Below are 13,697 nucleotides of genomic sequence, written 5' to 3'. Positions count from 1 at the left end.
CAGGTTGTTTAACAATGTTTAGATATTATTAATATTTACTGGATTACTGATTAGAGCAAATAGTTTTCACAATGCAAACATGTCAGCAAATCTGCAAAACATTTATCAACACTATGTTGCTGATAAATAATATAAGACATACAAAATATGTTTTCTTTTCCACCTTACTGTGTTGCACGGAAATTGAAAAAGTGTTATGACTGCTGCAATGACAGTGACAGATTTCTGGGAGATTATGGATCACTCATGGGATAGGTTAGATAGGAAATGCTTTCCAGGTGACTCATGGAATATATGTCAAAGTAAAGACAAGAGCTTTAAATATTTATTTATTATTTATTTATTTATTTATTTTATCATGGCAAGTATCTGCAATGCTAAAGAAAAAAAAGTGCTTCTTAAATACTCAACTGGATATTAATTATAAGTCATAAGGGCTGTTGTGTCAAGTAGGGCATCACAGTTTATTTATTTTTCTCCTCTTTTCCAAAAGTGGCCACAAATCCCACTCCAAAGCTAAAGGTCATGGTGGTAGAGGCGTTTAATGATGCAACAGGCTTATTATACTTGATTTAGTTATAATTGATGATCTCATTAATCATCCAGTCATGCCATTGTTAATGGCTGCCGTAGCATGTCATTTCTTCCTGTTCTAGTAATTAATCTTTGCTCCGGTGGATAAGCCAGAAGGTTATGTACCAGGCCTGGCTCATTGTCTCACTGTACTAACTTTGACTTAGACTATGTAGGGCCTTTTAATACATTTCACAGTCCTGAGCACTTTGCCAAGCTTAATCATTCTCATTACGACCTGACAAGCAAAGGCAAAGTCCTTAAAGGATAATCACAGAGGATATTGACATGTCCATTGTCCATGAGTGAATATTGACATTGTATCTCAAATCTGGCTCTGGCTTTGGTTTAATTACCTTTCACTAATGCAAATTGATTTTCTTTTTATTTGTTTAAAAAAAACTGATTGAATGGGCCAGCTAGTATATGTTGAAGAATAATGATTTATTCTTCGCTCAATTATAACTATACTGCATCACATTATATGTTTTGCCACCACAATAATAATATTAATAATAATAGTAAAAAAAGTCTCAAGGTTACGAATGTAACCATGGTTCCTCGAGGGAACGGGACGCTGCGTCGGAAACGCTATGGGGAACGCGTCTAGCGTGAGCTACTCTGAATATCGTGTGTAATCTGTCCAATGGAAGAGCGTGACGTCATGGGCGGGGTGACGTAAGCAACCAGGAAGCTATAAAAGCACATGCAGCGCAGCTGGCGTCAACTTCGAGTACCAGCAAGTGTCGGGGGTCGGGGGTATGGCATTGAGACCCAGCATCTCTTTTTTGACCAGAAAATGATGCTCTCGTAAATCATGCAAAAAAAAAAAAAATAAAGTAGATGGGTTGGGGTCGGGGTGGCGGCGGTTGGGATGGGTTGGGTATTGGTAAACATAATGAGCGCTCACCGCTGTCAACGTTTTTTGTGCCTCTGATTCACTCCGCAAGTAGTCCAATCATTTGTCACGATTGAAGTTCAAAGTGTACGTGCACCGTTATGAATGTGCACACACACCCAACCACCTACTCACGTGAACAGCTTCAGTTGACTGACGAAGACAGTGAACACGGATGATTCAGGTAATCAAATCCAATATATTGTCTTTCATTTTTTTATGCAGGTCTAGTAAAATTTAACCAATCTATTGATAATTTTTATCATGATTCCATAACATTAATGTTAAACGATTCTGGGCTAACTTAGCAAAGTAACGCCATGTTGGTTATTGCTTACTTCTAGCTAGAAAGCTTAGCAGCTTCTACAAGGCTCGAAATTGCCAACATTTTGTCGCATATACTCCTGAAATTTAATCTGTGCGACCTAAAAATATATTTGGGAGTAACGTTATATGTGCGGAGCATATAAGCATATCTGTCCACTAATGACACGTCTGATTTGCGAACTAATGACTCCTTTGAACCGATTCACTTTAATGAATGCTTAAAACTGATCTGGGTCAACTTGGTTGAGAGACCAGATGCTATGAGCTGTGCCCCCTCAGGGGCCACACCCACAGTTTCCATAACTTCCATAACTGTCCTGATCGGTATCTCCCATGGAGAGCCGTCGAGGAGCGAGACCAGATCTGAGAGCCATACTCAGCCCGTCCAGAACGGGGCTAATAACAGCAGACGGACCCCATCCCGGCGTACTCTTGCCAGAAGTCCCGGGAGCAGAGCAATAGGGGGAAATGTGTACAGACGAAGCCTCGGCCTGGTCTGTACCATAGCGTCCAGTCCCAGAGGAGCTGGATGAACTAGAGAGAACCAAAGGGGACATTGCGATGTCTCTCGAGTCGGAAAGAGGTCCACTTGAGCTTTGCCAAAGATTCTCCATATCTGCTCCACCACTTCGGGGTGAAACCTCCATTCCCCGGCCTCGGCCCCTGCCTCGACAGTATGTCTGCTCCCACATTCAATTCCCCAGGAATATACACTGCTCTGAGTGAGAGGAGTTTGTCCTGGGACCACACAAGGATCTGGTGTGCCAGCTTGTGCAAGGGGCGCGAACGCAGACCTCCCTGGTGGTTGATGTAAGAAACCACCGATGTGTTGTCGGTGCATACCAACACATGGTGACCTCTCAGGTCTGGGAGGAAGTATTTTAGTGCCCGATAGACGGCTAGCATCTCTAGACAATTGATATGCCATGTTAGATGGCGACCACTCCACAGACCGCGAGCAGGGTGGCCAATCATGACCGCTCCCCAGCCGGTGAGGGATGCGTCCGTCACTAGCGTTATACGGCGACAAGGAGCTCCCAGCACCGGGCCCTGATTCAAGAACCAAGGTTTCTTCCACATGTCTAAGGCATGGAGGCATCGCCGCGTGACCTTGATAGTTCGAAGTGGATTTTCCCTTGGTCTTAAACCACCACTGTAGGGGTCACATGTATAGCAGGCCAAAAGGTATCACGTTGGACACAGCTGCCATGAGCCCTAACAGTCTCTGAAACTGTTTGACAGTGAGTGACTGGCCTTCTTTGACTCTCTTGACTGACGTGAGGATCGACTCGATACGAGCAGGGGACAGACGTCCCTGCATCATGGTCGAATCCAACACTACGCCTAGATAGGTGGTTCTCTGAACTGGAGAAAGTACACTCTTCTTGGTGTTCAGTCTCAGACCCAGCTCCCCCATGTGAGCGAGAACAACATCTCTATGTCGAACCGCTATCTGCTCTGATTGAGCTAAAATCAACCAATCGTCGATATAATTGAGAATGCAGATGCCCTGCATACACAGAGGAACCAGAGCCACATCTACACATTTTGTAAACATGCGGGGTGAGAGTGCAAGGCCAAAGGGAAGTACTCGATATTGGTAAGCTTTGCCCCCGAAAGCGAACCTCAGAAACTTCCTGTGTTGTGGAAGGATGGAGATGTGGAAGTATGCGTCTTTGAGATCTATGGTGACAAACCAGTCCTTGGATCTGATTTGAGCTACAACATACATGATTGTGAGCATTTTGAACATCAGTGTCATAACTGATCGATTTAGAACACGTAGATCTATGATCGGACGCAACCCCCCATGCTTCTTTGGAACTATGAAATACCGGCTGTAAAACCTGCATTCCCTGTCTTGAGGAGGGACCACCTCGATGGCCTCCTTCCTTTATAGGGTATTCACTTCTTGTTCTATAACCAGAGCCTGCTCAGGGCCGACTAGCATCGGAGTAACCCCGTTGAATCTCGGCGGTGGAGAGCCGAACTGAATACGGTAGCCTTTCTCTACTGTGCGCAGGACCCATTGAGATACATTTGGCAGTAGTTTCCACGCTGCCAAATAATCTACTAAGGGAATCAGTCTCTCGAGACTGACCTCTGGTGTTACTGAGACAGCCAGATCAGTGTTTCTTTCTCGAGGTGAGACGGGCACCGTGTAATGCGGTGTACCCCGCTCTACCCCAGCAGTGGCTGCCCTCTGAAGTCCTGAACTCCTGGCGTCAGGACCTCTTGGCCGAGGACTTCTTGGCTTCGATCACTGCCCTAAGATCTTGTTTAGGCTTAGAAGTCCCCGACCGAGAGCGTTGACCGAGAGGGTCTGCTTTTGAGCCTCCCTATATGAGGAGCTGGCATGCGGCTGGGGCATCTGTGAGCGACGATGGAGGAACTTATGGAACGCCGCCACTTGTTTTCGTGCCTCCTGAAACCTGTCGACGACTGAGCTGACAGCGTCGCCGAACAGGCCAGAAGGCTGAAGCTGGGCGTCCATGAGGCAGACCCTGTCTTTCTCCTACATCTCAGACAGGGTCAGCCATAAGTGTCTCTCTGCGGCCACCATAGCTGCCATAGACCGCTCAATCGCTCGGGCGGTCTCCTTGGTGGCACGGAGGGAGAGATCAGTGGTCCGTCTCAGTTCTGATATATCTGCGGACTTGATGTCCTCTCCCTCGTCTAGCTCTTTAAGCAGGTCGGCTTTGTTCGCCTGTAACACCGCCATGGTGTGCAGACACGCACCAGCCTGATCTGCTGCCGCATACCATTTGCCCACCAAAGCCAAAGTGTTCTAAGGAGGGCAACGTTGGGGCCCTTCAGAGACGATGCAGCCCCGGGGGAGAGATAGCTCACAAGCGTCTGTTCCACCCATGGCATCGCTCTATAGCCACGCTCTCCCATCCCCACCACGTTGCCATAATAATCAGATGAAGGGATGTAGAGGCAGGCTGAAAACGGGCGTTTCCACGATCTGGCTATCTCTTCATGCAGATCGGGAAAGATGGGAAGGGCCCGGCTTGGAGGTGGTTGCCTCGTCCGCAGAAAGCATTCATCCAGCTTACTTTTCTGCGGTTCAGATGTTTTCTTGGCGGGCCAATCAATGTTGAGCTTGGCCACCGGGCGAGTAACCACCTCCAAGAGCTCCTCATATTGTGGGGATTGGGGTGGCGAATCCCCGCCGACAGACTCCACATCAACCTCTTCAGAGGAAGAGATGCGAAGTGTCGATCCCTCTCCCTGGGGGGAAGAAACCGCAGAGCGTGCTTCCGAACCCAGGGATTGGGCGCCGGATCTGGCAGAAGTGGAAGGAGATAGGCATGCGATCACAATGCGGACAGTCGCCCCCCTCAAGGGTCAACTCAGCATGCTTCGACCCCAGGCAGACCACGCACAGACTGTGTGAATCCCCACTCATTATATATCGCGGGCAGGGAGAAACACACAGCCTGAAACGCGATCCGGATTCGCCTTTTAGATGCTTCGTTTTTGCCTTGCTCTTAGACATGTTTCTGACTATGGGACAGACAACAGTAAATAAGACTCACAAGACAAACTGAAGACATACTCACAAGACATACAGAATGCTTAGTGAAAGACGCGAAGCTGACGCCAGCTGCGCAGCATGTGCTTTTATAGCTTCCTGGTCGCTTACGTCACCCCGCCCGTGACGTCACGCTCTTCAGTTGGACAGATTACACACGATATTCAGAGTCGCTCACGCTGACGCATTCCCCGTAGCGTTTCCGAAGCAGCTCGAGATCCTGAAGAGGAACTACAGTTTTAAACATAAAACTAAGTATTTAAGTATCATGTTACTAAGATATGGAAGCTATTTATGTGTATTTTATTTCGCTCTTGTGTGTCAATTTAATCATTGGAGATAAAAATTTCCATGACACAAAAAAAGTTATTTATTCATTTATTTATAATACAATTAAATAATAATAGTTATTTATTATTATTGTTATTTTTCTTAAAACAAAAAAAATAACAACAACTGTTATTATTATTATTATTATTATTATTATTATTATTATTTCTTTTGGCAATATAAATATCAGCAACTGCACCAAATTGCATTTTTTTCCCCTCAGTTTGGGTTTCTGAAAAAAAATTTATATATATATATATATATATATATATATATATATATAATTTTTTTTTTTTTTACTCCATATTTTCCTATATCATATTACCTGATGAATCAACTATGATTCTCAAAAAAAAAGGACATATACAAACTTTTTAACCACTAAATTAGCTGCCGAAGTTGGCAACCAAGAAAGTATTGCTGGTTAATCCAGTTAAGAAGCTTGCCTGTAGAGCCATCATCAAAACACATCATGGTGACCAGAACACTAGTGTTTTCAGCAGGGATTTCCTTGCCCTGCAGGCCAGATCCATAGTATTGAATGGTTACTGTGGATGGCCGAGAGAACAAAAGAAAAAAAACTGTGTTGTTAATCTAAATATTTAATGAGATTGCAGGTACCCAACCTGTAGACACACTGGAGTTGTCTTTCTCTTGGATTTTCTCTTTCTCTTTTCCCCTTGTTAGGCACATATTGTACTATACAGACAATCAGGTCTGTCAATCAGAACCGTGGCTCTTTTCAAAACCACTGTCCAAAAGAAAGAGACCAAAGCTGCAGGAAAGACAGAATAATACAAAGAAAGGCAATACAGTTCACCGTCCAACCACCAGGACAGGTCACAGCAATGAAATGTCATATAAAGCCAAGAAAATGTAACAGCAGTCTTCTGGTGAGAGGAAGAAAGGACATCACGTGAAAATGCTTCAGTCCATGATGGTTGGATTGCAGTATTTTGTAAAACCAGAGTCTGAACCCCTTCGCGAGTTTCATCATGTTGTGGGAAGGATGCAGTGAAGCGTGCACCAAGCAGCTGGTTTCATTAACCTCCTGTCCAACCCTGGAGAGAAGGAAGCAGGGTAAGGCGATGTAAATGGTGACCTTCTAAATATGCAGCCAGATATCAGCGAGTGAACGCCTCCCTGCTCTTGCGATTCAAAGAGAGGGAGGGAATGTAATAGCAGCGAGGAAACTAGGCCACTTGTTTCAACAGTTGAGTCACCTTGGCAATACTGACTTTGAGCCTCTGGGGTGTGAATTTGCCCGTGTTATGGAGTGTGATAGGATGGTTTGTATGCTGTCATATCTATACTTCTCTCAAGAGAGACCTTTTTATATTATTTCAGGTAACAATTATATTACAATGATATATGTGTAACAATTGCTCTGTTTCGTCATATAGTTATTCAACCTGTGATTGCTCCAACATCAGTACAGAGCATTGATACCTCCTGTAAAAACAAACAATGTTTTTTTAAACAATAGACTTAATCTATTTTAATAGTTTTTCTTGAATTTGAACAATTATCATGTTCAATTTGTAATAGTTGGTTAATTCAGTGATTATGTGCTGTGCCTTTTGAAGCACGCCAACTGTGCCAACCTGAAACTGAAATGGTCTCTTTTTACATTCTTAATACACATTCTAAGACTGATTTTGTTTCATACGTTATTGGAAATTCACATTATTGGGGATAAACAAAGTTGTATTTGTTGTGTTTCGGAACAAAAACTCCAAAAATACAATTCACTGCAGTTTCCAGTTAAAATAAAAACGAATGTAAGTAACTAATGTTATTTTCACATAAATTATGATTAAATTTGTAGATTTTCAATTAATAAAGGCTTTTTGCAAAGTTGACCTTAAAACACTTTTGCCATAGTGCATGATTAGAAAACTAATACATTTTCATGTCTGCATTATGTAACCAGCTCCAAATGTAAGGCATTTTTTGACATAGAAAACTTGCTCGGTAGCCCACCTGGTACTGCATTGTACTTATGTTGTGGAGCACTTTGGTATGACTCCTGTGAAATACAAGACATGACAAAACAGCTCAAAGACTTGTAGAAGAAAGCTAAAATGCCATGGTTGCATTGGCAAATACATTTTTTTATTATTATTATTATTTTCACAATCAATCTGGTTAGGATAGGGTTAAGCGTAGCGCAATCATACACCAAAAATCAACCACTACCAATAATATCCAATCAATATTTCATTTTATGCATTTCATGATGTTTATAACAATGAATGGAATATACTAGTTGAATATATAGTATTTTCTCTCTCTTTCTCTCTCTCTCTCTCTCTCGTACACAATAATCCCATTGAAGTCTATGTGAGTGTGATCAAAAAGTAATCAAAAAGTATTCAGACTTCATTACCTAAAATGTGTAATCCAGATTATGTAACTAGCTATTATACTATGTTATAGTATGTTTCTATGTTTCATGTAATTTGTAATCAGTAATGTACTGTAGTTTGTAATCTACACAGCACTGATGGCATGTTATTTTCAAATGTGAGCATTAATCTTCATTGTGACCAATCACTGATCATGTAATTTCCAAACTGACATGATATGTACAATAAGCAAAACAATACAACATTGCCAGATTCATGTTAATGTGTTTTTGATAAAACTGAATTTAAATTTTAGCGGCACTGGCTGGACATTTCACTTTGAAGGTGTTGTGAAACATGCAAGGAGCAATGCCTGTGGTGAAATCACACCACAGGCACAATGTTCAATGGGTTGATGATGCATTTAATTTCTGATAGATAGTCAGGTTCTACCTAACATACCTTTATTGTTATATATCTTGTTTAATTAAAAAAATATGTTGCATTAGGGAAGTAAAATGGGTTGCCAGTGTGGTTTCATGTTGATTTAATAGTATGTACTAGACTGTCCCTTTAATGTTTCTAAACTCTTCTTCGATACTAATTTTTGTTTCCTGTCCTCTAGAGGGCTGACCTTGCTGTGGCTCCTCTCACAATCACCTTTATGCGGGAGAAAGCGATTGACTTTTCCAAACCTTTCTTGAACACTGGCATCAGCATCCTGTACCGTAGACCCAACAGCACCAACTCTGGCTTCTTCTCCTTTCTGAACCCAATGACCCCTGATATTTGGATCTACATCCTGTTGGCCTACCTGGGAGTCAGCTGTGTACTCTTCGTCATTGCCAGGTGAGCAACAACCAATTGTTCCTGTGGCTTGTGCACCTGGGACTATTAACCTTCATGGTACCTTCCGATATTTGCCTTGAATTCACTCAGTAAAGCATCAAAGGGCAAACAGTATTGTGTTAGTAGTGTTTGCTAAGGCTAAGGGACTAAACCATACATAGGGACTAGAATATCAAAGAGACTTTCTGGTAGAATTTTTGTGGCCATAAAAAAAAAAATAAAATAAAAATTCTTAAAAACCACCCAGAAAGATGAAGCAACTGAATAGCACACATGCACTTTAGGTGCACAATACACATTAAAAATATATTTAGAACATCTTAAGAATGGCATATAATCATCATAACAACCAAAAACAGCATCCTTACGTAATGACAGCAAATTTTACACAGCTAAGCATCACTCACAAACTAGAAAATGTAAAAAATCTAAGTCCATTTTCAGATGACATGGAGTCCAGGTGGTCATAATTATGCATTTAATGAAAATAAATAAATAAATAAATAAAACTCTAACATCATTTGGTTTCTACAACGGTGTTTTAGTGTCACGTAAAAATAAATAAATGAATCAAAAATCTAAGATTACAAGGTTAAAGTCATAATATTTAAAAAATAAAGAACGAAGTCGAAATATTTTGAGAATTAAGTCTAAATATTACGAGAATAAAGTTGAAATGTTTCGATAATAAAGTCAAATTATTACATGTATGTATCTTACAATCATGTTTTTAAGACCTTTAATGATTAGATCGCTACATTTATTTGAACCAATTCATTAAATTGTACTGTTTTCTTTGTTAAAATTCCAATGATTGGACATAAAATTTAACGTCTTGCATTCATTATTTGTAGCACGCCAGCCACCCAGTAATCACAATAATTTTGTACTTTGTTGCTTTTAATATAACACAGCTCAGCTTTCTAATTCTGTCAGTTTTATCACATAATACAAATTATAAATGTGTTTTTCCTCTTTATTTCAAGTTTAAAAAAACATATAAAAGCCAAAAAACATCACAACTTAATAAAAAAAATAATAGCTTAATTTATAATGAAAATAATATCTCATTATTGTAATCGGAAAGACTGACATGCTGCTTACAGCAATCTGTCATGCCACATTAAAGAGCGTGAAAAAAAAAAAAAACATTGTAATATATTCTTTGTATTTCGCTATAAAATTGACAGATTTTGAAAGCTGAGACTTTGGAATATCTCCCAGTGCTCCCAATCCGGGCCATTTGCATGTGCAAAAGGCTAGAATATACTCTCAAAATATTATACTTTAATCTTTATTCTCAAAACATTTAGACTTTATTCTCATAATATTTTGACTTTATTCTCGTAATTTCAATTTTATTCTAAAAATATTCAACTTTAATATCGTAATCTTAGATTAAAAAAAAATAAAAAATTACGTGGCACTAAAACGGCGTCATAGTTTTGCAGATGGCTCTTGGTTTACTATTTTATTTGTGAGATTCATGCAACTGTATGTAGGTCATAGAAATGTTTTCACTATACAGTATATTAAAATATTGACAATTTACATATAGATACTTGTACACAACCCAAACTCACTCAGATACTGCTGCTGAACCAACACAAAAGCACCTTATAGTGCCACCATACCTGGTAAGCACCTTGCTTTTAATGAGAAATACTTAACATTAGCATTTTTATTATCATAAAGGTACCATGAAGGTTAATAGTCCCAGGTGCACAAGCCACAGGAACAATAGCTTAAAGTTAACCACTTCTTAACAACATTAAACATGTAACAGACAGATAAAAGTACAGTTACAATAACTGATACTACAAAATGACAAAAGACCAAAAAAAAAAAAAACACTATAGAACTATTTGAGTGTTGTGGCAGATGGTGACAGTGATCAAATTTTAGATCTGTACTTTTCTCGTACCTGTTACATCACATTCTGTTAAAATACATTTAAATTAAAAATCAAACCCCGACATATCATTAGGGTTACCCAAAATTCCATGCCCATGTTTTCCATGTTTTCTCATTGAATGCACTTGGCTTACAGTTTGCATTAGTAAGATGGGATGCAAATGCAGACACCATTTTCCTTTAAAATAGTTACTTACAGTACATAATTTAAGGGAGAAATTAAGAATCAGTTGAATGAGGAACACTGTAACACAAATCACTGGGTCATAAACAGTGTTGGGTGTAATGCTTTAGTAAGTATTACTGTATTTTAATTGCTATTCACTTAAAAAGTAAAGTAAGAAATGTCTTGTTTACGTATGGTAACCCTCGTTCCCTGAAGGAGGGAACGGAGACGTCACGTCTGTGACCAACAAATTGGGATATCTCTTCGATAGACCAATCTACTTCAAGTGTAAACTAAATGAGACAGCTGCCACTGATCACAGCGTGAGTATAATAAGGCAGCAGGTGCAATGCATACCAGGTTTTCACTGAGAAGCCAAGCCAGTGACCTGGCCGCTCAGCGGTGGTACAGCAACCATGGCGACGGGATGTGACGTCTCCGTTCCCTCCTTAAGGGAACGAGGGATACCATACGTAACCAAGACGTTCTCTTTCAGTCGGTCACTCTCGACGTCATGTCGGTGACCGACGAATTGGGATCCCTACCAAAGCGCCATGGATGCTGCCCCTTCCAGTGCCCTGTGTGAGCCGTCTGCACCCCTATTTGGTGTAGGCCGGGGCTCGGAACAAGTAGTTCTACTCACCATTGTCAAAGCACTACCAGACTGAATGAGATTGGATAACACTTGGAAAATGTACCCGTTCCACTGGGAACAAGGACGCTGTGAAAGCCCCATCCTTCCCGAAGGATTTTTCGGAAGCAAATACACATATAGCATCTGTTTAGGTGTATAAGGAGAAATTGGAAGTGATTGTAACCCTCTTGGGAAGGCTCTAAGGCAGGGGTGCCCAACCCTGCTCCTGGCGATCGACTGTCCTGCATTGTTTAGCTTCAACCCTAATCAAACACACCTGCCTTTAATTTTTAAGTAAGCCTGAAGACCTTAATTAGTTGCTTCAGGTGTGTTTTTGATTAGGGTTGGAGCTGAACTTTGCAGGACAGTCGATCGCCAGGAGCACGTTTCCCCAAAAAAAATAAAAAGCTATAGCGTGAACTATAAACATATGAGTACTGCTTAGGTCTCAATATAGAACCCAGCCTTCCACGGTTCTCACAGATTCATCATGAAGGCCTGGCACCGGACGTTCCGCCGCGTCCGGCTGCTTAAGGTGATGGAGGATCTCAACAGGGTTTACACTACGGACACTCTGGAGCAGTTTTAGCAAGATGACACTAACCGGGGCCTCTCTGTGCCACTACCCATTTGAGGTGAGAACACAGGAGGATACCGGCTCTACAAGAAGGCTATAGAATCTAGCGAAAGTGTTGGGGGTCGCCCAGCCCACAGCTCTACAAATATCTGTCAGCGAGGCACCACGAGACAGCACCTAGGAGGATGCAACACTCCTAGTTGAGTGAGCTCGCAACCTGAATGGGCAGGGCACACCCTGTGCCTGATAAGCCAGGGCGATGGCATCCACAATCTAGTGGGCCATCCTCTGCTTAGAGATGGCATTCCCCTTCTGCCGGCCTCTGTAAGAGACAAAGAGCTGGTCTGAAGTCCTAAAGCTTTGTGTCCAGTCTACGTAGCATCTCAATGCTCGGATCTGCCTCCTCCGGGGGCAGCGCTTCGCTTGCAGATTCACTACTTGGTCTTTGAAAGGTGTAGTGGGAACCTTGTGCATGTAGCCGGGCCGGGGCCTTGGGATTACCTGGGAGTCAGCCGGCCCAAACTCTAGGCACGAATCGTCAACAGAAAATGCATGCAGGTCCCCTATCCTCTTGATGGAGGCCAGTGCAAGCAGGAGCAGAGTTTTCAATGAAAGAACTGAATGCAAAGGCTCGAATGGGCCCTGCTGTAGTGATTTTAGCACTATAGTCAGGTCCAAAGAGGGTATAGAGGGGGGCCGGGAAGGATTTAACCTCCTGGCCCCTCTAAGGAACCTGATGACAAGGTCATGCTTACCTAGAGACTTCCCATTCACGGGGTCATGGTACGCAGCAATAGCAGCAACCTGAACTTTGAGGGTGGAGGGAGACAGCCTTCGCTCCAGCCCTTGCTGCAGAAAGTAAAGCATGGACGCAATCAGGCATCTCCGGGGGACTTCTCAGTGAGAAGAACACCACTAGACAAATAGGTTCCACTTCAAAGTGTAAGTGTGTCTTATAGACGGTGCTCTCGCCGAAGTGATGGTGTTCGATACCTCCTGGGGAAGGGAAGGGAGTAAGGGAGTAGAACAACTGGAAGTGAGAGGTCTCTGGAGAAGCAAACCGGTTTACCTGAGCAGCCCCGAAATCATCTGGACCATCTGGGGATGTAGTCACCATCCTCCCGGGAGCATTGCTCGAGACAGCTCGTCGGCTGTACGGTTGAGCAGGCCCAGATTGTGAACAGATTCCGGGCCTGAGAACCTTCCGACTCCAAAGGAGGAGATGGCTGGCGAGTTGCGACATGCAAAGGGAGCGCAGACCACCTTGTCGGTTGATGTACACAACAGTCGCTGTGTTGTCCATTCAGACCAACACTTGCTTGCCTCGTAAGTGCCCTTTGAGATGGTTCAAGGCAGGGCGCACTGCTAAAAACTCTAGATAATTGGTGTGCCAATGCAGCTGCGGGCCCCTCCAAACCTCCCCTCCAAGGAGGAGGCAAACTTAGGACACAGTTGCATCAGTACTGCCCACTCCTCCGGGGGATCGCCAAATACCCCTTCACTGCACTGCCGTCGAGTGTGGTGAGGTAGGAGGAGCCCACCG

At 42.5% G+C, this 13,697-nt stretch overlaps 1 protein-coding gene across 1 annotated transcript in view; it reads left to right on the top strand.

The window, feature by feature from the left end:
* Positions 1 to 13,697, top strand: part of LOC109105284 (glutamate receptor ionotropic, kainate 3-like) — a 124,257-nt gene that overhangs the window by 90,176 nt on the left and 20,384 nt on the right. Inside the window, exon 11 of the mRNA XM_042755774.1 lies at positions 8,640 to 8,863. Coding sequence (XP_042611708.1) covers positions 8,640 to 8,863 — 224 coding nt within the window. The remainder of the gene's footprint in view (positions 1 to 8,639; positions 8,864 to 13,697) is intronic.

Source organism: Cyprinus carpio, unplaced genomic scaffold, assembly GCF_018340385.1.
Source record: "Cyprinus carpio isolate SPL01 unplaced genomic scaffold, ASM1834038v1 S000006746, whole genome shotgun sequence".
NCBI lineage: Eukaryota > Metazoa > Chordata > Actinopteri > Cypriniformes > Cyprinidae > Cyprinus > Cyprinus carpio.
This window is presented reverse-complemented; position numbering and strand designations above follow the sequence as displayed.